The sequence below is a fragment of the Macaca mulatta genome, chromosome 16, assembly GCF_049350105.2.
Source record: "Macaca mulatta isolate MMU2019108-1 chromosome 16, T2T-MMU8v2.0, whole genome shotgun sequence".
NCBI lineage: Eukaryota > Metazoa > Chordata > Mammalia > Primates > Cercopithecidae > Macaca > Macaca mulatta.
In genome coordinates, this window is record NC_133421.1 from 20,989,977 (window position 1) to 21,015,285 (window position 25,309).

A 25,309-nucleotide genomic window follows, 5' to 3' on the forward strand; every position below is an offset into this window, starting at 1 on the left:
AAACAAAACCATGCTGAACTCAGCTGGTATCCGCCCACAGAGGGAGCACTTGGACCAGCTGTAGCTAGAGGGAAAGTGCCCACCTGAGTGGCCAGAATGTGAGTTTCCGCAAGCCTCGCCACCACAAGCTAAAGCGCTCTGGGTTCAAAGTGAACTTGAAAGGCAGCCTAGGATACAAGGAACGCAATTCCTAGCCAAATCCTGGTTCTGTGCTGGGCTTAGAGTCAGTGGATTGGGGCACAACCTAGGGAGACATCAGACAGCGCTTCTAAGGGAGGGTTTGTGCCATTCCTCCTCCCAAACCCAGGCAGCGCAGCTCACAGCAACAAAAGTGACTCCTTCCTTCTGCTTGAGGACAAGAGAGAAAGGTAAAAGGGGCTTTCTCTTGCGTCTTGGATACTAGGCTCAGCCACAGTAGGACAGACTCCGGGCAGAGTCGTGAGACCGCCATCCCAGGCCCTAGTTCCTGTTGACATTTCTAGCCACACCCTGAGCCAGAAGGGAACTCACTGGCCTTGAAAAAAAAAGACCCAGTCTTGGCAAGATTCATCACCTACTGACTGAAGAGTCTTCGGGCCCTGAGTAAGCAATAACCACTACCCAGGGAGCATGCTTGGGCCTTGGGGGAGACTCTGAGACATGCTGGCTTCAGGCATAGCTTGATCACAGTGGCATAGAGCACTAAGCAGGCTCTTGGGGTTTCCAAATCTAGGCCTAGGCTCTTGGACATTTCTGGACCTGCCCTGAAGGGTGGGGTCCTAGGCCTAGTAGCACTCAGTACACGCTGACTGAAGAGCCCTTGGGCCTTAAGTTAACATCAGTGGTGGCCTGGCAGAACTCCTTGTGGGCCAGTGGTGGTTATGGCCACAGGGATAGGTTCTTCTGCCTGTGGTAAGGGCGGGAAAGATTGGGAAGGACTTTGTCTTGTGGTTTGAGTGGCAGCTTCGCTGCAGTAGGATAGGATACCAGGTAGATTTCTAAGGTTTTTAAATTCCTATCCCTGACTCCCAGATAGCATCTCTGGACATGCCTGGAGCCTGGGGAACTTGTTGCCCTGAAAGGAAGGACACAAACCTGGCTGGTTTCACCACCTGCTGATTTTAAGTCCTGGGGCTTGAGCGAACATAGGTGGTAGCCAGGCAGTGGTTATAGAGGGCCTTGGGCAAGACCCAGGGCTGTGCTGGCTTCAGGTCTGAACGAGGTGGTTCCAGTGGTGCTGGCCACAGGGGTGTTTGCATCACCCCACCCCCACCTCCAAGCAGCTCAGCATAGAGAGAGAGATACGCCATTAGTTGCTCACCTTTTGATAAAAAGGGAACAGAACAAAAGTCTCTACCTGGTAATCCATAGAATTCTTCTGGATCTTATCCAAGTCTACAAGTCTGCAAGAACTACAGCATTATTGGGCTTGGAGCCCAAGTCCCGTCAAATACCTGGAAAGTCTCCCCAAGAAGGACGGGTACAGATTGCAAAGCCCAGATTGTGAAGACAACAGTAAATACCTAACATGTCAATGCCCAGACACGGACAAAAATCTATATCAAGACCAGTCAGGAAAACATGAACCTACCAAGTGAACTAAATAAGGCACCAGGGACCAATCATGGAGAAAGAGAGATATATAACCTTTCAGATAGAGAATTCAAAATAGCTGTTTTGAGAAAACTCAAGGAAATTTAAGATAACATAGAGAAGAAATTCAAAATTCTATCAGATAAATCTAACACAGATTGATATAATTAAAAGAATCAAGTAAAAATTCCAGAGGTGAAAAATGCAATTGACATACTGAAGAATGCACTGGAGTCTATTAATAGCAGAATTGATCAAGCAGAAGAAAGAATTAGTGAGCTATGAAAATAGGCTATTTGAAAATAAAGAGGAAATAAAAGAAAAAAATGAAAAAGAATGAAGGAAGCCTACAAGATCTAAAAAAATAGCTGCAAAAGAACAAGTCTAAGGGTTATTGGCCTTAAGTAGAAAGACTAAACAATGACCCGATGAAAAATAATAACTACAACTTTTCAAAAGGTAGACAGTACAATAACATGTAGAGAGAAACAACAAAAAGTTAAGAAGCAAGGAGATAAATTTAGAGTATTTTTAGTTTTCTTATTGCTTGTTTATGCAATCAGTGTTGTCATCACTTTAAAATAATGCATCGGGCCGGGAGCAGTGGCTCACGCCTATAATCCTAGCAGTTTGGGAGGCCAAGACAGGTGAATCACCTGAGGTCAGGAGTTTGAGACTATCCTGGCAAACATGGTGAAACTCCATCTCTACTAAAAACACAAAAATTTGCCGGGTGTGGTGGCAGGCGCCTGTAATCCCAGCTACTTGGGAGGCTGAGGCAGGATAATCACTTGAACCCAGGAGGCAGAGGTTGCAGTGAGCCAAGATCGCGCCATTGCACTCCAGTCTGGGTGACAACAGTGAAACTCCATCTCAAAAATAAAAAAATTAAATTAAATCGAATTAATGGATAGTATTTGCAAGCTCATGGTAACCTCAAATAAAAAAACATATACTGGATACACAAAAAACAGAAAGCAAGAAATTCAATGATACCACCAGAGAAAATCACCTTCACTAAAAGCAAGAAGGAGGGAGGGAGGAAGGAAGGAAGGAAAAAGAAGACCAGAAAACAAATAACAAAATGGCAGGATTAAGTCCTTAGTTACCAATACAAACATTGAATATAAATGAACTAAACTCTTTAATCATGAGTTAAAAGACATTGAGTGGCTGAATGGATTAAAAAAATAAGCCCCACCTATCTGGTGCCTATAAGAAACACACTTCACCTATAGAGACACACATAGACTGATAATAAAGGGATGGAAAAGGATATTCCATGCAATGGAAACTAAAAAAGAGCAGGAGTAGCTATACTTACATCAGACAAAACAGATTTCAAGACAAAAACCATAAAAAGAGACAAAGGTCATTATATAATGACAAAGGGGTCAATTCAGCAAGAGGATATGACAACTGTAGATATATACGCACCCAACACTGGAGCATACAGATATATAAAGCAAATATTATTATTAGAGCTAAAGACAGAGATAGACCCCAATACAATAATAGCTGGAAACTTCAGCACCCCATTTTCACACTTGGATAGATCATCCAAACAGAAAATCAACAAAGAAACATCAGACATAATCTGCACTATAGGTCCTAATTGATATTTACAGAACGTTTCACCCAATGGCTGCAGAATATACATTCCACTCAGCATATGGATCATTCTCAATGATAGACCATATGCTAGGTCACAAAACAAGTCATAAAACATTAAACAACAACAACAATGGCATAGTGGCTCACACCTGTAGTTGCAGCACTGTGGGAGGCCGAGGCGGGCAGATCACTTGAGGTCAAGAGTTCAAAACCAGCTTTGCCAACATGGCAAATCCTGTCTCTACTAAAATTACAAAAATTAGGTGGGCATAGTGGCTCAAGCCTATAATCCCAGCACTTTGGGAGGCTGAGGCGGGCAAATCACATGAGGCCAGGAGTTCCAGACCAGCTTGGCCAACATGGTGAAACCCCGTCTCTACTAAAAATACAAAAAAAGCTGGGTATGGTGGCACACACCCGTGGTTCCAGTTACTCAAGAGGCTGAGGCAGGAGAATCACTTGGATCCAGGAGGAGGTTGCAGTGAGCCAAGATTGCAGCACTGTACTCCAACCTGGGCAACAGAGTGAAACTCTCTAAAAAGAAAAAAAAAAAATTACAAAAATTAGCTAGGCATGGTGGTACACACCTGTAATCCCAGCAACAAGGGAAGCTGAGGCACAAGAATTGCTTGAATCTGGGAGGTGGAGATTGCAGTGCACCAACATCATGCCACTGCACTCCAGCAACACCCTGTTTACAAAAAAAAAAAAATTTTTTTTGAAATAATATCAAGTTATCTTCTCTGACCACCATGAAATAAAACTAGAAATTAATAAGAGGTATTTTGGAAACTATATAAATACATGGAAATTAAACAATATGCTCCTGAATGACCAGTGGGTCAATGAAGAAAGAAGGAAATTGAAAAATTTATTGAAACAAATAATAATGGAAACACAACATACCAAACCTTTGGGATTACAGTGAAAGCAGTAGTAAGCGGGAAATTTATAGCTAAAAGTGCTTACACATCAAAAAAGAAGAAATCTTCAAACAATCTAACAATGCATCTTAAAGAACTAGAAAAGCAAGAGCAAACCAAACCTAAAATTACTAGAAGAAAAGAAATAATAAAAATCAGGGCACAAATAAACAAAATTGAAACTAAGAAAACAATATAAAAGACCAAGGAAATGAAAGTGGTTTACTGAAAAGATAAATAAAATTAACAAACCTTTGACCAGACTAAGAGGAAACAAGACCCAAAAGCCCTCATGAATAGATTAATGCCATTATAAAAGGAATTGAGGTTAAAGGACAAGCCCTCTCCTGACCTTCTGCCTTCCACTATGTGACGAAGCAGCAAGACTCTCACCAGAATAAGTGCCTTGATCTTGGACTTTCAGCCTACAGAATGGTAAGAAAGTAAACTTCTGTTCATTATAAATTATGCAGTCTCAGATGTTCTGTTATAGCAGCACAAAATGGACTAAGAAAGACTTCAATATTCACTAAATTGATCTAATAATGCAATCTCCATCAAAAACCCAGCCAGTCTCTCTACAGAAACTGACAAGATGATGCAAAAATTCATATGGAAACTCAAGACACCCCTAATAACCAAAACAATCTTGAAAAAGCACAAAAAAGAAAAACTCCTATTTCCTGATTTTGAAACTTAAGACAAAGCTACAGTAATCAAGGTAGTATGGTACCAGCAAGAATTGACATATGTATCAATGAAATAGTTGAGTCCAGAAATAAACATATTTATGGTTGTATTAGTTCGTTTTCCTACTGCTATAAATAACGTCCGAGACTGGGAAATTTATAAAGGAAAGAGGTTTAATTGACTCACAGTTAAGCATGGCTGGGGAGGCCTCAGGAAACCTACAATTATGGTGGAAGGCAAAGGAGAAGCAAGACACTTTCTTGACAAGGCAGCAGGAAGGAGAAATGCTGAGCAAAGTGGGGAAGAGCCCCCTTATAAAACCATCATATCTCATGAGAACTCACTATCACCAGAACATCATGGGGGAAACTGCCCCCATGATTCAATTACCTCCACCTGGTCTCTCCCTTGACACATGGAAATTAAGGGAATTATATTTCAAGATAAGATTTGGGTGGGGACACAAAACCTAACCCATCAATGGTCAACCAATTTTTGACAAGGCTAGCAAAAATAGCAAAACAACACAACAGGGAAAGAATAATCTGCAATGGTGCTGCGACCGCGGAATAGCCCATCCAAAAGAATAAAGCTGGATCCCTTCACCACATCATCCATAAGAATTAAGTCAAACTGAACCACAGACGTAAGTGTAAGAGCTACATCTTACACTTTTAAAATTAGAATTATAAAGCTGTCGGAAGAAAATACAGAGTTAGGCAAGGTCCAGATGCAATTTAAGGAGTGTCTAGGGAAACCCACAGACAACAGGAGAGACAAAACAAGGATACCAGAGAAAATGTTAGCCTCTGATACCCACAGCTACGGCAAATGCTAAATAAAGCTTAACTCCTGGCCAGATAAACAAAAAACCTCATACTAGAGGCCTATTTAACTCAGTTTTTAAACAAAGTATATCATACTCCCCTCAATTAAAAGGCATGCTAAATGGCAAAAATAGTTTGAAAAGAGAGAGCAAGTCAAACATCAGAACCAGACTCACATATGGCAGAGATACTGGAATTATTTAATATCACACTGGGAATTTAAAGTAATGATAATTTAATATACTAAGGGCTCCAATGGAAAAAGTGGACAACATGCAAGAACACATAGGTAATATAGACAGAGAGATGGAAACTCAGAAAGAGTCTAAAAGAAATGCTAAAAATCAAAATCACGGTAACAGAAACAAAGAATGCCTTTGATGGGCTCATCAGTAGACTGGACTTTGCCAAGGAAAGAATCAGTGAGATTAAAGATACGTCAATATCTTCCTGAAACTTCCTGAACTAAAAAGCAAAGAGAAAGACGAATGAAAAGAAGAAGAAAGGCCGGGCGCGGTGGCTCAAGCCTGTAATCCCAGCACTTTGGGAGGCCGAGGCGGGTGGATCACGAAGTCAGGAGATCGAGACCATCCTGGCTAACACGGTGAAACCCCGTCTCTACTAAAAATACAAAAAACTAGCCGGGCGAGGTGGCGGGCGCCTGTAGTCCCAGCTACTCGGAGGCTGAGGCAGGAGAATGGCGTAAACCCGGGAGGCGGAGCTTGCAGTGAGCCGAGATCACGCCACTGCACTCCAGCCTGGGTGACACAGCGAGACTCCGTCTCAAAAAAAAAAAAAAAAAAAAAAAAAGAAAAGAAGAAGAAAAAAGAACAGACTAAGAACAATGGAGCCAGTGCCTGGCTAGCTCAGTCAGCAGAGCATGAGACTCTTAAGACCAATGGGCCAACTGTAAGAGTGGAACATATACTTAATGGGAATACCAGAAGAATGAGAGAGAAAAGCAGAAAACATTCAAAGCAGTAATAATGGCTGAAAAACTTCCAAAATTAATGACAGAATCAAACCACGGACCTAGGAAACAGAAAACACCAAGCAGAAAGAATATGAAAAAATCTGCATCTAAGCATATCATATTCAAACTTCAGAGAATCAAAGACAAAGAGAAAATTCTGAAAGAAGCCAAAGACAAAAACACACCTCACCTATACAGAACAAGGGTAAGAATTACATCAGACTTCTCTTTAGAAACTGAAGGGAAGAAGACAGTACAGTGAAATATTAAATCCTACAGTATTCTCTTTGGGTTAGAAACCATGCTGGCTCAGATATTTCCTCCTTTGGATGCTCGTGGGGAAAATTAAAAAATCATAGAGAAAAAAAACCAAGTAGATTACAATAGTGATTCTCAAATTTGAGTGTCCACAATAATCACCTGGGAGTGTATTACATATATTGATTCCTAAAAACCCCCAGAAAATTTAAGCAAGCAAGTCTGGAATACGGAATTAAGAGTCTAGAATCTGCATTTTGTTTTTGTTTTTTGACACGCAGGCCAAGTAATCTAGATATGTATGGGTGGTTATGAACGTACAGTCTCTGGAGCAACTCCAAAAGGTTCAGGGGTCTCAGTGATGTATGGGTCTTTATAAAATCCAGTCACTGTAAAGTAAATGCTCAGGAATGCATGTAGGTTTAGGCCAACTTCGACCAGTATTATCCTACTGACAAAAAAAAATCTTTGTCAGAACTCCTTCTATTAATAACTCACAGACTGCTGCTCATCAAGATACTGAATAAGCTCCTGCTGTGAATGGGCTACTGAGGAGGAAGATGAGAGGATAGGTATGACATCCAGAACTGTAAAATAATACATTTGTGTTATTTTATGCCACCAAGCATGTGGTGATTTGTTACAACAGCAGTAAGAAACTAATACATATGCTAGCAAATTATCTGCCTAAAAAGAAACTACATTTTTCTTACCTATATCCATTGGTCGTTCTGTATTTAAACTGTCTGTGCTGCCCTGATGTCCACCTATAGGAGTCTTTCCTTGTTGATCTGATAACTTCCCAGTACTGACAGATCTAAAAAGAATGGTGATGTTTTTAATAAAGGAAAACTATACTTTTTAAAACTAGAAGGGTTAATAGGAAGTTAGAGAATGAGGAAACAAGAAATAGATACCAAACAATTCAGGGTAGAGATAAACTTCAATAATAAAAATAAAGGACAGAAATAGAATATTCAAGAAGTTCAGGAAGAACTATGTACTTACACAGTTACAGGAAGCATCTATGGTTTTCAGAGATTCTAAATGTATGCTGTACATATCAATAACCATATGGCATAAATCACCTGCTATACTAATGTAGTCTTGCTGCTTTTATAATAGAAATCTATTTGTTTTACTATTACAGTTTTCATGTTTAAGGCTAGAATGGAAACAGTCTTTTACCTGCCAAACACTGCCTTGCTCTGCTGCTCAGCCCGCTGCCTCTCACTTCCTTGCACTAAGAGGCAATGGGCACATTCCCGTGGTTCATTCCCATCTTTGGATTGTTCTTCAGCAGGCCCATGACGAGTAACCAAGGCTAACAGGTTGGAAGATGCTTGCGTTTTAGGGATTTTGAAAGGAGCTGTGGTCTAAAGAGACATATATATATGTAAACTAGTTAATATAATGCATGAACTATTCAGTAATGGAAGGTTTGTGTGACCCAGTAGTCAGAAGTATTGGTCAGGGTGGTGGGAAAAATTGTAGAAAGATACAAACCTTCTTGGAAGGCCGAGAGGTTTTACAAAAGCTAGGATTTAGCTGAAGGCAGCCAGCTTCTCTTATCCGGTGCCTGACAGGTTAGGTTAGGTAACAACGGGATGAAAAAAAAACTGATCTAGATAAGTTAGTTTACTTAGGCCTTGGAACCTGGACTTTAATCATCTACACACAATTACCCACAAGTATGTTGACTCAAGGCCTTTATCATTAAATCTGTACTAAATAAATGCCTGCAGCACTAGCATGTCAGAGCCATGGCAGCTACAACTCTTTCTGTGAACGGCCCGGTCCCCTAGCCCACTCCTTCACTGAATGTGTTGGAGTGCATTTTTTCATCCACTGCTTCGTCAGGGTCTGCGGGTCAGACCTGGCAGGAGTATGGACTCTGGCGTCAGTCAAACCCAGATTCAAACACTGGCAGCTCTATTTACAGCTTGAGTGACCTTGCACAGTTCATTTAAACTCTCTAAGCCTCAATTTCCTTTTATCAGGATTAAATGGGATCATACACAAAAAGAATTCTGCAAGTAAAGTACTTACACTGCATCTGGCACATAGAAAGTGTTCATTATATTATAACTATTATTGGCCAGGAGCGGTGGCTCACACCTGTACTTCCAGCATTTTGGGAGACTGAGGCAGGCAGATTACTTGAGACCAGGAGTTCAAGACCAGACTGGCCAACATGGTGAAACCCCATCTCTACTAAAAATACAAAAAAAATTAGCTGGGCAAGGTGGCACATGCCTGTAATCCCAGCTACTCAGGAGGTTGAGGTACCAGAATGGTTTGAACCTGGGAAGCAGAGGTTGTAGTGAACTGAGCTTGCACCACTGTACTCCAGCCTGGGCAACAAAGCAAGACTCTGTCTCAAAAAATGAAATAAATAAATTATAGCTATTCTCATAATGAATCCTTTCCATAAAGTACTATACTAGTTCCTAACCTACAAAAGGGTTTAATAAACACACCTTAGTAGGAGAGCCAATGATTGTTGGCAAAGGAGTTTTAAAGAACCAGTCAGAACTCCGTGGAGAGGACCCCAAGTGCTTGGTGGGAGAAGTTCCAAGGCTGCCAGGCCGGCTGGGCTGAGGTGAGTAGCTGTACCCAGCCCCAGCATGGGTTGGGCACACGGGGTCAGAGTGCTGCTTTCTGAGCTTCTGCTTGTTCTGATAGATGTCAGTGAGGGTGGGGGCGCTCTGCAGTCTAGCACCCAATAAGAGGGACTGTGGTGACTGAGCTTGTGGCACTGGAGAACCTAACAAGAAAACAAATGTAACGTTAACCCAAAGTGAAGAAGTGCAGTGCAAAAATGTAAAAATTAAGAAGACAGTTTTTAAAATGAGAATTCTGATAAATATCTTATTTTTCATAAGACATTCTAAAAGTGATTTACTTGGCAAGAGACTATTTTTCTGCCATCCTTTGCAAAACAAATCCATTGTTCATATTCTCAGGAGACAGATTTTAATGATTATGGGTTACTCGCTGTTTTTAATCAGTAGCTAGTAAATAACTCAGATTAATGCAAGGTCTGATTAGCACCAAAGAGAGCAATATCGTTAGTGATTAAAGTTAATGAATACAACAAAAACCTACATTGAACAGGATGATTTTTACTCTATATGAATACATACCTTGGTAAATCTATGTAATTATTCTCTTTTCTCACACAGCAACTAAAACTCAAACTAACCCAAAATAACTCCTTATTCAAAAAAAACAAAATAAACAAATATATATAATGTGTAGGAAAGATCATAAGATAACAGACCTTTCCCAAATTTTACTTTGTGTAAAAATAACAAGCATGTGAATTTTCTGTACTTTGTCCATTAAATTACACACTTAAAACCGAAAGCATCCATATTCTCACAAAGAGAACACTTGCCCGCAGACATCCTTGCCTCTCAGGGGAAACCAAATCAAGAGTCTAGGAGATAAGGTCCCCTTTTCCCCCCTACAAACCTTGTTGCCAACCCAAGGTCCACTAATCCTTGACTCCAGTTACACACTCTTCGGAGTTTCTTAGAAGCCAAACTATCAAGAATTAACATTAAGAGCATGCAAATATTCTTAGTGACCTAACCATCATTATTCTAAAAACAGAAACCAACAGAAGCTTTGCTGTTGACCACTCCTGGCTTCACCTCATTCCAAACTTGATATTTAATTTTACTGCGCTTTATAAAAATAAATTCGTGTTAAAATCTTATGGTCTGACTAAAGTTATTTAAGCTTCGTTAAAGAGTGCTTTTCTAAGTAACACAGGAGTCCTCTAACTGGTCAACTCCTCAAATATCCATACAATAGAATTTAACTTATAAAGCTGCGATTCACACATATATTTTCAGGCATATACATATAATTTTAAAAATCTGTATTATTTTATCTGATGCTGACTCACGGCTCTTACCAAACAGTATTAATCATTCCGAAATGGTGGCTCACACCTGTAATTCCAACACTTTGGGAGGCCAAGGCAGGAGGATCACAAGGTCAGGAGTTCGAGTCTAGCCTGGCCAATATGGTGAAATCCCATCTCTACTAAAAATACAAAAGTTAGCCGGGCATGGTGGCGCTCGCCTGTAGTCCCAGCTACTTGGGAGGTTGAGGTAGAAGAATCGCTTGAACCCAGGAGGCGGAGGTTGCAGTGAGCCAAGATCGTGCCACTACATTCCAGCCTAGGCGACAGAGCGAGACTCCAATTTAAAAAAAAAAAAAAGGTATTAATCAATAGTATTAAAGTAATGAAATTTCACTTCGTAAATAATTTTCATTATCTATGTGAAAATAAGCAAAACTTAGCCAAGTTATTTAATTCCTAAGACTTACTTTCATTAAGGAATCTCATATTCAAAAGGAGGTATTAGATTAGCTTTATGATATGTTAAACCACATTAGACCAATATTCTAAAAATCAGGATGGCAGAGGAGATAATTCATATCAATTCTGTTCTTTGAGAAGACTAGAAAAACACAACTCAAATCCATTTATAATACAATTCAAATTATTAATAAACCAAATACATTCTCCTACCTGAGGAGTTTCTACTCCTGGAGTCATGGCCCTGAGGATGCCCACAGCAGCACTGACTGAATTGCTCAGGAATGGTACCAACTACAAAAAAAAAAAAAAAAAAAAAAAGATGGGAAAAGGAAGAAAAATATCCAAAACCAATAAAAGACAGCAACAGGCAACACATGCACAAATTACACAGTAAATTACTGGTTAGAAAATTTTAAGGAACAAAGGTTTGGTTCAACTAACATTTACGGGAGGACCAATCTGCTGGGTGCTGCACACTAAGATAAAAAGTATCGTATAATCTGCCTTGAAACAAGAACATTAGGGGAAGAAAAGCCACATAAACAAACAAATGCTCCTAACAAGTATGTCCATAAGACAGATAAGTACAAAGAGTTTGTACAAAGTGTCCGGGCTTGGGGAGCTGCGGGGCATGGCTAACAGACAGCCCCAGCTGCAGTCCCTCTGGATCTACCACACTGGTGCCAAGGCTAGGCTTCCCCCAGGAGCTGTTCCCAGTCAGTGACTGCATATGGTGGGGCACTAATTCAGGCTTGTTGAAGCAGGTCAGGGAATTCCTCTAACAAGACAATCCAGTGCTTGGGGCTACTCCTTCAGTCTGGCTGAAACCTTCTTAGACCTACATCACAGTCTGAGACTCTTCCTGGCCAGCTCTTCCTTCTTCCTGCCCTCCTTTTCCAGGTGTTGGACCTATGTTTGGTCTGAGGGCCCTCCCTGCTTCCTCCTGCTCCTCCCCTTCATTCTTCACAGGAGTTTCCCCAAGTCACTCTCTTGTATATAGCATGTTCTATGCATCCATTTCTCTGAGAACTAAAACTAACATAGAGAGAGTTAGGGAAGGCTTCAGGGGAGTTTAAGCAGATGAGAAACATATGTCTACATCAAGAGGGCTCATTCCAAGGGATCAGGCAGCGGGCAGAGATCAGATCCTTAGGGAAGGGCTTTATTCTTGTGTGCAAGAATGAGATCTGGACCTTGTCTTTGGAGACCCTGAAGTACCTCAGGGGCTGCTGCAGGAGTGAGAAAGGGCCAAAATTTTATTCAAAGATTTTTCATCTAAAAACAGCTTTGAAACCATTGCAACAGGTAATGTGGCAATTTAAACTTTTTTCCTTTTTCAACACTATCATTGTGTGTTTTGTCTTGTTTTAAATAGGGCTCCTGAGGAAAGCCCTTCTCTTTCTGTCTCTTCAGATTTCTTCCTGTTCCATCTTAGTCTTACTTCAGCAGTTCTGACTGAAGGTGGGGCCCTCCCCTGGAAGTATTTTTTTGCAGTTTTGAGATCTGCCACCCCGGGCCCTGTGTGCACCACCTGTTCTTCCCACCACCTCAATGCTGCCTCTCATACAGCTGCTGTAGTCTCAGTGGCTTTGGCTCTCTTACACATATTTCTGGAGTTTGAGCTTTTATTTCTGTCTCTTGGTTTCACTGAAGATACGGTATACGGTTTGTTTCTCCTTTTGGGAGGGTTTTTGTTGTTGCTGGTGTTGTTTGTATTGGCATTCTCCTTATTACAGTACCAGGAGAAGTGGGAAGATCTGTAACGAAGCTGCCACCACATGCCTACCGGAACTGGAAGGTTTCTGGTAATTGTGACCCAGAGCTGCTATACAGTAATCCTTATAAGTATGAGTGATAAGTAGAAAAGGCATTTTATGCACTTCAACCTAGGGTTTCTGACTTTGCATTCAGAGCCCAATCCCAAAGGAGACGCTTTTTATACATAAGTTACATTTATATTATTGTATTTCCAATAGAGATCCTAACACATTTATACAGAGATTCTCAAAAAGAATTGGGGCCAGATGCGGTGGCTCACACCTATAACCCCCGCACTTTGGAAGGCCAAGGCGAGTGGATTGCTTGAGCCCAGGAGTTCGAGACCAGCCTGGGTAACATAATGAAACTTTGCCTCTATAAAAATAAAAAAATAAAAAAAATTAGCTGGGTGTGGTGGCATGCGCCTGTAATTCCAGCTACTTGGGAGGCTGAGGTGGAAAGCTCCTTTGGACCCAGGAGGCAGAGGCTGCAGTGAGCCGAGATCATGCCCCTGCACTCCAGCCTGGGCAACAGAGTGAGACCTTGTCTCAAATAAAGAAAGAAAAAGAAAAAGAAAAAAAGAAAAGAGGGAGTTGGGATTGGGGTAAAGATGGAAGGACGGGGTATGGCCTCCAATCAGCTGAGAATCACTGCCATCATGAGCCAAAGTTCCTAAAGAGAATGTGTAACGTCAGATTTATTACAGTGAAAAAAAGGTTGAAAACAACTGTTTTTAAACTCTCCTTACCCAAAGGGGAAGGTGAGTAAGGCCTAGAAGACCCAGTGGAGAGCCTTCGTCCAACTGTCTGTGCTGTGTCTGCTGGCACCGGGGAGCATGATCCCAGCCGGAGGAAGCCCATGGGGCTGGTGTTGGACCTTCGCACCACTGCAGATCTGAAAAGTAAATTATTCCTTTTATAAAAGGTTCTAGAACTCTCTCTTTATTCCTGCATTTTGTGAAACTTCCTAACAATATGCCATGGAGTAGTTTTCAGAAATATGTAATGTAGTCACATGGAACAATTACAAGATGCATAAAAAGAGTGAGGTCTCCCTCTCATTTTTCTATTCTATTTGCCTAATACCCAACACTTCCCCAATTCTATTCAAAAGGTTACCATGATTCTTAGTTTCTAGTGTATTCTTTCAGAGTTCCTTAATGCATACACAAAACAAACTAAATATATACTCTTATTTTCACCATGTTTTAACACTAAAGGTGGTATGTTACATACCAACCATTTGGAATCTTTTTGGTCTTAGGTCCTCTTTATACTCTTAAAAATTACTGAAGACCTCAGAGAGTTCTGTTTATGTAACTTATATCTATTGATATTTACTGTATTCAAAATGAAGCTGAGAAATTTTAAGAATTATTAACTCATTAATAAGCTTATTCCATGTAATATAAGATTATGAAAAAAAAGCATATTTTCCAAAACAAAATAAATTAGTGAAAGGCATGGCATTATTTTATACATTTTTATAAATTTCTAATGGCTCACAGAAGACATTTGGATTCTCACAATTGCTTCTGCATTCAATCTGTTGTAAGACACGTTATTTTGAGTAAAGTATATGAGGAGGATCCAGCCTTCCACAGATGTGTAACTGTGAAAGGAAGGAATATTTTGGTAGCCTTTTCAGGTTAACTGTGACATGCTTCTTTGATACTACACCAAAATTCAGCAAGTGGTTGTTGCTAAAAGGTTGACTGCAATGTGGATCTGAAACCAGATTAATGAACTCATACTCCATTATGCGAGACTCCATTCTTTTGCAAAGAATCTTGCACTTTGAATGAAACTTTTACCTGTGCATGATTTTTTTTAACCATTTAGTAATTTGGAAAACATTGGTTCACTGAGTTATGCAGATATTCCAATGTTGATACATTAAACAATATCAAAAAGTAATATTCATAACAAAATATCACCCTCAATTTTAAAAGAAACACCTGTCAAGGTATAACAGAAGCTGTCAAACTTGTATTGACCACTGAATTTTTCCAACATTCTAATTTTTGCTTAAAAGCTCAAGTTTTATCATTGACATTTACCATCACTTGTTTTCTTCAAAGTGGACTTACCATTTTTGACAAAATGGCTGCTTGATACCCATAACCATCGTTTGTCAGCCATTTTTTAAAGTAAAAAGGGTACTCTATGACAAAGCAGCTAGTTCAACTTGGAACTAGAACAATCATACCAGTGCTTTTCCTAAGATAACTACTCTAATATTAATGTGGCAAAAGTGCTTTATGTGTACATCCTACTCAAGGATTGAGATTTTCAAAGAAATATATTAATTTTTACTGCCTCATTAAGGACGTTCCTTTGTACCGCAAGTGTGTGGTGGAGAAGAATACAAAGACTAATAGTACTGTACTGTTTGGGTATCACCACCCTGACTCAGGCAAAGGTTCCAATAGCTTTATCCATCTTTGCTGTTTGTACTATCAGTGCATGTATCAATGCAATGAAAAAAGCAAATAATGTCCTAATTTGTATTATGAAAATAGTTTTGATCTCATTGACCCTCTGAAGGGATCCACAGACTAAGCTTTGAGAACCACTGCATAATATACTGTCAATCACTTTACTTTTTTCATTTTATAATATAACTTGGAAATCTTTCCACTTTGGCACAGAGGGAGCTCCTTCACTCTTTGTGGAATGGAAGGTGTGTAATATTCCATTATCAGAGATGGATCATAATAAATTAGTTCATTACTGGTGGCCACTTGGCTTATTTTTCATCCTTTGGTATCGTAACAGTTAACAACTTTGTGTAAATGCAATTTCATACACAGGAGAGGCCTGTATATGTAGAGTATGTCCATGACTATACATATATGTAGAATTAGTTACCAGAAGTCAAAGTGCTATTTCCTCCCTCCACTCTATCGAGTTCTCTGAGATTTAGGTCTCTCTGAGGATACTGTGGGTCACAGTGATTCTCGTTATGTCAGAATCCCTGATTATATGCATACTTACGTCTGCCATGCTAAATCAAGTACCATTCTTCTATCCCCTTCTGTTTTCCAGAAATTTACTGCACTCTCTCTCTCACTGAATAGAATAAGAATAATCTATGCTTGGCCAGGCATGGTGGCTCACACCTGTAATCCCAGCGCTTTGGGAGGCTGAGATGGGAGGATCGCTTGAGGCCATGAGTTCAAGACCAGCCTGGTCAACGTAGTGAGACCCCATCTCTAAAGCACAAAAAAAAAGAAAAGAAAAAGAAAAAAAAAAAGAATAATCTATTCTTATTTCATGTGTTTGTGTGGACTTGTACCTTTGTCATTCCTTTAATATGATCTTAGTAAGGTCTCAGGATCGGGGAAAAAGTAAATAATATGTAAATAATCTGCTACAACTGGTGGGATTTCATTTTTTTAATAAGTTCTTCCTCAATTCTTAAAACTAATTATACTTTATAAGTATATGTATCTATACACATGTATACTTAACATATATAAATAAAATATATAAATATATACATATACTATATTATCAAGTTAAACTTAAATATCATTTAAATTATCAATTATAAAACTTTTTTATTCAATTTTGTGCATTTCCAGTATACACACATGTAAGAGACTAACTATGCCATGGAAAGTAACAGTCTTCCAATAACAATAAAAAATTTTTTTAAAGGAGAAGAAAAAGAATTAAGCAAGAAAAAAGCTACAAACTTACCTTGGAGAACCATGTACATTTGTGCCTGAGCTGGCAGTAGATGTAAGATTCTGCTCTATGCGCTGATAATTCCTTATTTGAGTAGGTACTGGAATTGGTGCTGTTTCACTGTGAGGTGACACGGTAGGCTGACACTGCCTGAAATCACAATTTATTGAAAAAGGAAAGAAACAGTGGTAGGACGGTTTTTCTTTCATTTGACCCATTAGTTATATTTAGAGAAAAGTCTAGAAAGAGCCAAATGGTCACTCCACTACCTTAATAAGAAATGATCTTGTTAAAAAATATACAAAGCCAAAAAACTCACATTTATTATCTAAAAAACTCCTGGCATTCATATGCATATTGAGGACTAAGAATTACAACAACCTGGAAAAAAGTTCCTTTACAACAACAAGAAAAGTCCACAGGTCAGGCCGGGCGCGGTGGCTCAAGCCTGTAATCCCAGCACTTTGGGAGGCCGAGACGGGCGGATCACTAGGTCAGGAGATCGAGACCATCCTGGCTAACACGGTGAAACCCCGTCTCTACTAAAAAATACAAAAAACTAGCCGGGCGAGGTGGCGGGCGCCTGTAGTCCCAGCTACTCGGGAGGCTGAGACAGGAGAATGGCCCGAACCCGGGAGGCGGAGCTTGCAGTGAGCTGAGATCCGGCCACTGCACTCCAGCCTGGGCGACAGAGCGAGACTCCGTCTCAAAAAAAAAAAAAAAAAAAAAAAGTCCACAGGTCAGCAAAACTGTCTCATCCACTCACATTCTGCTATTCATTACTATGTGAGAGAAAAAATATCTAGGAAAATATGCCGGGGAAAAAAACAGGAAGTTCAACAGCAAAGATGACTGGAATGTTTGCAAAAGTCATGAATGCTGTAAGCATTCCCAAAGAGCTCTGACTTTATGAAGAAGGAGAACACATTGTGCAAATTCTCAAAGCATGCAACTCATCTGACGTCCACATTTTGTAGTGTCAGTCTTTGGTTTCTTTAATAGCCTCTTTCCTCACTTTTCATAAATTCAGAAATAGAATGTTCTCATATCACTTTCAATTCACTTTACAATATATCCTAAAACATATCAGAGATAACACTGGGCCCTAAGAGAGATTACTTATTTCAAAGTAAAAAGAAATACAAAATACTTCTGTAGTGGAGATGTTAGCTGCTTTCCCAATATCCATTCAGCTTTTATGTCTTACTAAAAAATAACTTAAATTTTATTAATAGCAATAATATGCCCAATTAATTGTAGCATATCCCAGACTCCCCTGCAGCCAAGGATAGCCATATGTCTTTTTTGGTCACTGAGATATAAACAGAAGTCTTCTACTCATTCTTCCTGCTCAAAATGTGAGCATACTTGCTGGAGCTTCAGCAGGTACCTTTGAACCACAAAAAAAAGGGCAAAAGACCTGAAGACATATAACTTCCTTGAGCCACAGAAACCAAGGAAACAACTACTTACCTTGACTTTTTTTCATGTGAGAAAACCTTTAGCGTTCAACCACACTACAGTTAGGACCCTGTGGTTTACAGCCAAGTGGAATTCCTAATGATACACCATTTAGTGTGTTTCTATGAGCTCTCTCTACACATTTTGATTTAGGTATTTCCATTTAGTATCTTTAAATACAATAATGAATTTTTTAATATCTATACATCTGATTCTTCAGTTTATCTACACCCTAAAAACAAACAAAAGCCCCAAAACACAAACCCTCTACTACCACTAAAACAGCTTAACAGTACTTCACTAATCAGCTCTGATGTCTGCAAGCCAGTGCACTCACAGGTCTGACAACCCAAGTTCCTTAACAACAGAATAACAACACAGCCATCAAATATCAGAATGTGAATGAACAAATGCCATTTTTCTATTGTTTCAATTTAGTAAGTAAACAGTGTTTCTGAAGCATTCATTCCCTGCTGAAGCACATCAGGGAATTTTTTTTTTAAATACACATTACCAAGCTCTAAAATTTTTCCTGTACTGGTTAATCTCCAAAGGGAAGAAGCTAAATAAAGGTACTCAAAGAAGTAAACTTAGCAACCTCATAATTCTAAGCACCTCTCTCAGGTAATCTCAGCTGGCTTCTCTAACACCTCTGGTTCCTCCCACCACCAGCATGAGGACATGAACAACCATGGACCACGTTCTGCAAATGTTATCTCAGATAGTCTCTGGACAGGACCTGCAAGCAGACTTGCTCAGAGTTTAGAAAGTCTTTCCTGGACAAATTCCAGACCTCCAGCTAGTTAAGACAACTGCAGCCATTTTCCTGTACAACTTAGTATTAACACCAATATTTAACCATCACTCAACTCCCTGAGTCCAAGGTAAGGAGATGGAAAGTCTATGTATGTCCTGAGTCTCCAGCACATCTTCCTCACCTCCACTAGGGCCTGCAATTCACAACATTCTCTGTGTGAAACGTCATCTTGGACCCGTATGAAATACTTGAAAGATGAGGCAGCCTGGACACACGGTAGCACAATCACATGTTATTCTACTTGTGCTGAGAGGAAAGCACAAATGCAGAAGGACAAATAAACACTAGGTGATAGCATGATAACTTCCTCAAATTCACAATCTTCACATCAGGAGATCCCTAGTTGCGTCTTTGTTTCAGAAGACTCCATGAGTAAACCCTGAAAGGCTGACAAGTAATCAGGAAAGCAAGGGTTCAGCTGGAAGTAATATCAAGGGACACAAGGAGAGAAGAAGGAAGGATCTATGCATATAAGAGCTTCTGTGAAACACAATCTAGCAGACTAATGCTAAGCCACAGCTGTGAGCTCACACTCATGAGGCTGTGTAAGCGATGGGGAGCCAAGTGGAGATAACCTGCTCATTACCCAGAGGCCAAAGCAGCATCAGAAAAGAGCCTCGTCTGGCACACAGGCACACAGCTGGCAAGGTTCCAATGAGAAAGGAGTTACTTCATGTAAAGGGAAGCAATCAGAAAGTTAGAAATCCACTCAGATGGTACACTCTAATGCACCATGGGCTGTGTACACAGCTGGCCTCCATCAATGTCTGGCAACAACCAGTTTTCAGAATTCTGATATCCTAATTCCCATGCCTGTGCCTATTTTTTGTCTGGATGCGCAAGGAATAGATATTCCTTACGTGTACTGAAAACTGCCATGTAGCTAATGGAGGCACTGTTACTAGGAAGTGCTGCTTTAGAGAAAAATGCATAATCACTGGCAAAGGAAAGTTCAAGAATTAGACCATAGGAAGAGAAGCCAAAAAGGAGCCAAAGATGACTCAAGAAGAAAAAAAGGCAGCAAATCAAAAGAAGTGAAAATCTGGCAATATACAATTCCCGTATTTAAATTCCCATATCCTCAAAGAAAGGAAAGAAACAAGTTTGTACAAGATTTGCTTATCCCCATGGTTCCCAAACTGTGCACTGAGGGACCCCAAGGTACTGGTGCTACTCAAGGGGTGCCTTAGAGTACATCAAATTGTTTAAAGTTTGGGAGGCTGAGGCAGGTGGATCACGAGGTCAGGAGTTCGAGACAGGCCTGACCAACATGGCAAAATGCCGTCTCTACTAAAAATACAAAAAATTAACCAGGCGTGGTGGCAGGCACCTGTAATCCCAGCTACCCTGGAGGCTGACGCAGGAGACTTGCTTGAACCTGGGAGGCGGAGGCTGCAGTGAGCCAAAATCGCACCACTGCACTCCAGCCTGAGTGAGCAAGAGCGAAACTCCATCTCAAAAAAAAAAAAAGATACTCTTGCATATACAGTGAAATGATCTCAGACAAGAATGCTAAGACCACACAATGGGACAGGGACAATCTCTTCAGCAAATAGTGCTGGGAAAACTGGATATCCACATGCAAAAGAGTAAAGCTGGAATCTTATCATACACCATATACAAAAATTAACTCAAAGGGGATTAAAGGCCTGAACATTATACCCAAAACTATAAAGCTCCTAGAAGAAAACATAGAGGGAAAACTTAATGACATTAAGAGTAGGCAATGATTTCTTGAATATGATGCCAAAAGCACAGGCAACAAAACAAAAAATAGACAAATATGACCTCCTCAAACTTAAAAAAACTTTCATGTATCAAAGGACACAAAGAGTCAAAACACAACCAACAGAATAGGAATAAATATTTGCAAATCATACCTGACAAGAGGCTAACATCCAAAATATAGAGAGAACTCTTAAAACCCAACAATAAAAACCCAAATAACTCAATTTAAAAATAAGCAAAGATCTTGACTGGACATTTCTCCAAAGACGACATACAAATGGCTAAGACATATAAGAAAAGATGCTCAATCAACATCACTAATCATTAGAGAAGTGCAAATCAAAATCACAATGAGGTATCACCTCACGCTCATTAATTAGGATGGCTACTATCAAAAAAATTGGAAATAACAAATGCTGGTGAGAATGTGGAAAAACAGGAACCCCTGTGCACTGTTGGTGGGATTGTAAAATGGCACAACCGCTATGGAAAATTTAGCCAATTCCTTAAAAAATTAAACACAAAATTACCATATGAGCCAGCAATCTCACTTCTCGGTACATATCCAAAGGTACTAAAAGCAGGATCTTAAGGAGATATTTGCACACTCATGTTCATAACAGCATGCACAATAGCAAAGAGGTTGAAGCAACCCAAATGTTCATCAATAGATGAATGGAGAGACAAAATGCAGCATATACACACCATGGAATATAATTCGGCTATAAAAAGGGAAGAGGCCAGTCACATGCCACAACATGAATTAACCTTACAGTCATTATGCTAAGTGAAATAAGCCAAGTCACAAAAAAGACAAATGCTATATGGTTTCGCTTACATGAGGTATCTAAAGTAGTCAAATTTATAGAAATAGAGAGCAGAATGTGGTTATTATCAGGGCCTTGAGGGGTAGGGTAAATGGGGAGGTAATGTTTAATGAGTACAGAGTTTCATATTTGCAAAACGAAAAAGTCCTAGAAATTAGTTGCATAACAATATGAACATATTTAACACTAATGAACTATAAACATGAAAATGGCTGAAATAGTAGATTTTATGTGTTTTTTATCACAATTAAAATTTCAGGCCGGGCGCAGTGGTTCACACCTGTAATCCCAGCACTTTGGGAGGCTGAGGCGGGCGGATTACCTAAGGTCAGGAGTGTCAGACCAGCCTGGCCAACATGGTGAAACCCCATCTCTACTAAAGATACAAAAAATTAGCCGGGCACAGTGGTGCATACCTGTAATTCCATCTACTCAGGAGGCTGAAGCAGAAGAATCACTTTAACCCGGGAGGTAGAGGTTTCAGTGAGCCGAGATCCCGCCACTGCACTCCAGCCTGGATGACAGGACGAGACTCCGTCTCAAAAAAAAAAAAAAAAAAAAAAATTAGCAGGGCGTGGTGGCACATGCCTGTAATCCCAGCTACTCAGGAGGCTGAGACAGGAGAATCGCTTGAACCCAGGAGGTGGAGGTTGTAGTGAGCCAATATCCCACCAACGCACTCCAGTCTGGGCCACAGAGCAAGACTCCATCTCAAAGAAAAAAATAACTAAATGAAATTTCAAGAAAAGACATAATGAGGCTGGGTGCGGTGGCTCACGCCTGTAATCCCAACACTTTGGGAGGCTGAGGCGGGTGGATCATGAGGTCAGGAGATCGAGACCACCCTGGCTAACACAGTGAAACCCTGTCTCTATTAAAAACACAAAAAGTTAGCCGGGCGTGGTGGCAGGTGCCTACAGTCCCAGCTACTCGGGAGGCTGAGGCAGGAGAATAGCGTGAACCCGGAGGCGGGGCTTGCAGTGAGCTGAAATCGCACTACTGCATTCCAGTCTGGGCAACAGAGCCAGACTCCGTCTCAAAAAAAAAAAAAGAAATAATGGACTGTAAAACAAAATAAACCTTAAATCAAGAACACTAAGTTCTATAACCTTACCCACAAAAATAAAATATGAAAAATATTTTAATAAGACAATGTAAATATACATACCCTCCACACACCAAGAACTCATTTGAAGCACGCCTGCCAGCAGTCCCCAATGGCATATCATCTAAAGGAGAAAAAAGTACAGTCAGTTCCTGTTATACCATCTGCTTAAAAAAACACAAATTTGTTTCAACATGATTATTAGGTTTTCATGCATAATGCAAAATTACCATTGGCTTATGTTATGATTTCATCTATAAGAAATAATAGATGACCTCAGAAAACTACACCTAGCTGAAGACATAGGCTGCAACTCTTTGGATGTCCACTTCTATAAGCAAATTTGAGGTCTTCTTCAAAATAAAATGTCATATTTATTGCAGTGTTTACATACTTCTTCACCATTAAACATGCAAAAACTGTGCTACTGTTTTTATCAGGTTCCATTTTCTGTGTCAATGACAAAGGTTCTGACAGTTGTGCCCTTAATACCATTTTGCACATAAGTTTATTGCAAAATTTTGCAAAGAACATGTATATAACATAATAGAAGAACTGACCATAAAACAGAGTCTAGTTCAATAAAATGTCGGATTACTCCATCCTCCTGCATAACACTCTCTCAGGTCTTGCATGGGTTGTTGAACAACATGTCATAGAAGGCCAGATGTGGTAGTTCATGCCTGAAATCCCATCATTTAGAGAGGCAGGGGCGGGAGAACAGCTTGAGCCCAGGAGTTTGAGACCTGCCTGGGCAACACAGCAAGACCCCATTCTCAAAAAAAAAAAAAAAAAAAAAAAACACAATAATGTCAGGTAGCAATAACCTTTATAAAGGAAAATAAATCAGGGTAAGGGGACAAAGAGTAGCAGGGCAAAGGGGAAGTCCATTTTTATTTAAAGACAATGAATACTTGCCTATAGGAGAATTCAGAAAACAGGGAGAGGAGGCAGGGATAGAAGCTAGACTTCACTAAGTGTATTTTCTTTCATAGCTTTGAGTTTGAAACCATACATAATTTTCAAACGAAATTAAATCAAAAGAAAATAAAATCCCTAAAAATCAAAAGTAAAAGAATCTAATCATGTAGCAACCTGATAGCTTAATCACGAGAGGGAAATTATTTCAAGTAACTTTTTTTTTTTAAATTTATGTATTTTTGAGACAGGAGCATGATCTCGGCTCACTGCAACCTCCGCCTCCAAGGTTCAAGCAATTCTCCTGCCTCAGTCTCCTAAGTAGCTGGGATTACAGGTGTGTGCCACCACACCCAGCTAATTTTTGTATTTTTAGTAGAGACGGGGTTTCCCCATGTTGGCTAGGCTGGTCTCGAACTCCTGACCTCAAGTGATCTGCCCACCTTGGCCTTCCAAAGTGCTGAGATTACAGACATGAGCCACTGAACCCGGCCTCAAGTAACTTTGATACTCAATAATTTGATTGCATATACCCAGTGGGATTATCCTAAGGACAAAAAAGATTCACAAAAAGATCTTAAATGGCTTTCAATGACCACATTTAAAAAAATTTTAAGTCAGGACCAATAAATAATCATATTTTAAGTAATATTCATAGAGTTTTGATACCATATTGTAATTCTGAAACTATAGAGGCAACGGGAAGGACAGAAAAGAGAAGAGCCTAAACTCACAAGGATCAAAAAAAACCCAGAAAAGTCCACAGCCACCAAAATTTGGAAGGTATAAAGTTGATGGACGAGTAGTATTTGACTTAGCTGACCCAAGAAGATAGAACCTTAGACAGCTGGAAAGCCCAGAAGTAAACCAATTTACATCACAGAACTCCAAAATGCTGAGTAATCAGCAGTACCAGATACCTTTCAGAGTGGCACTGAAGGTAGGACTAAAAGCAGGATTGACTAAAAGTCTGTTTAGAAGCAGTCAGAATATAGTTCATCATAGTGTATCATACTCAGGATTTTTGGTAAGTGAATAGATTACAGCTGCTCATGGAGCGGGTGTGGGTAACTATGTGAGTTGATGAATACATTAATTTATTTCACTGTAGTAACCATTTTACTATAGACAGATGCCCCTCAACCTAAGATGGTGTCGCTTTTGAATAAACCCATTGTAGGTTGAAATTGTCCTGAGCCAAAACGCATTTAATACACCTAACCTACCGAACATCATGGCTAAGCCCAGCTACCTTAAACACGCTCAGAATACTTACACTAGCCTACAATTGGGCACACAAAGCCTGTTTTATAAAGTGTTGAGTATCTCCAGCATCAGCTGTTTACTCTGGTGATCGCGGGCTGACTAGGAGCTGCAGCTCACTGCTTCCACCCAGCATCACAAGAGAGTTCTGTACCGCATATTGCTAATACAGAAAAATATCAAAATTCAAAATTTAAGGGATGGTTTCTACTGAATGTAAATCATTTTCCTATTCACGTAAAGTCAAAAAATTGTAAGCCATTTGTATATCTCATAATATCATGTTGCATAGCTGAAACATACATAATACAACGTATTTTTTTTATACAGAATTCTTTTTAAAAGAAGCAGTTAGAATTTTATATCCTTTCCCCAGCTTTATGCAGGTAGGTAATGCCCATCTCCCACTGTACATTCACACTTGGGACAGAGTAAAACAGAGGGTCTCTGGACTGCAGAACAGCAGGAAAAATTAAAAGCAAGGGTACTACACTGACAAAAGACTAGTGGAAAAAAGTTATTAAATGAAATTTTACACTGACTA

At 39.8% G+C, this 25,309-nt stretch overlaps 1 protein-coding gene across 4 annotated transcripts in view; it reads right to left on the bottom strand.

Annotated features, from left to right (window-relative positions):
- ULK2 (unc-51 like autophagy activating kinase 2) overlaps nt 1–25,309 on the bottom strand; it is a 106,077-nt gene that overhangs the window by 18,064 nt on the left and 62,704 nt on the right. For all 4 annotated transcript variants that reach the window (XM_015118807.3, XM_015118806.3, XM_028836113.2 and 1 more), the window contains exons 14-20: nt 22,648–22,708; nt 16,659–16,796; nt 13,703–13,848; nt 11,407–11,487; nt 9,338–9,624; nt 8,046–8,233; nt 7,571–7,674 (exon numbers count right to left, since the gene is read on the bottom strand). In XM_015118807.3, the coding sequence (XP_014974293.1) occupies nt 7,571–7,674; nt 8,046–8,233; nt 9,338–9,624; nt 11,407–11,487; nt 13,703–13,848; nt 16,659–16,796; nt 22,648–22,708 (1,005 nt within the window). The remainder of the gene's footprint in view (nt 1–7,570; nt 7,675–8,045; nt 8,234–9,337; nt 9,625–11,406; nt 11,488–13,702; nt 13,849–16,658; nt 16,797–22,647; nt 22,709–25,309) is intronic.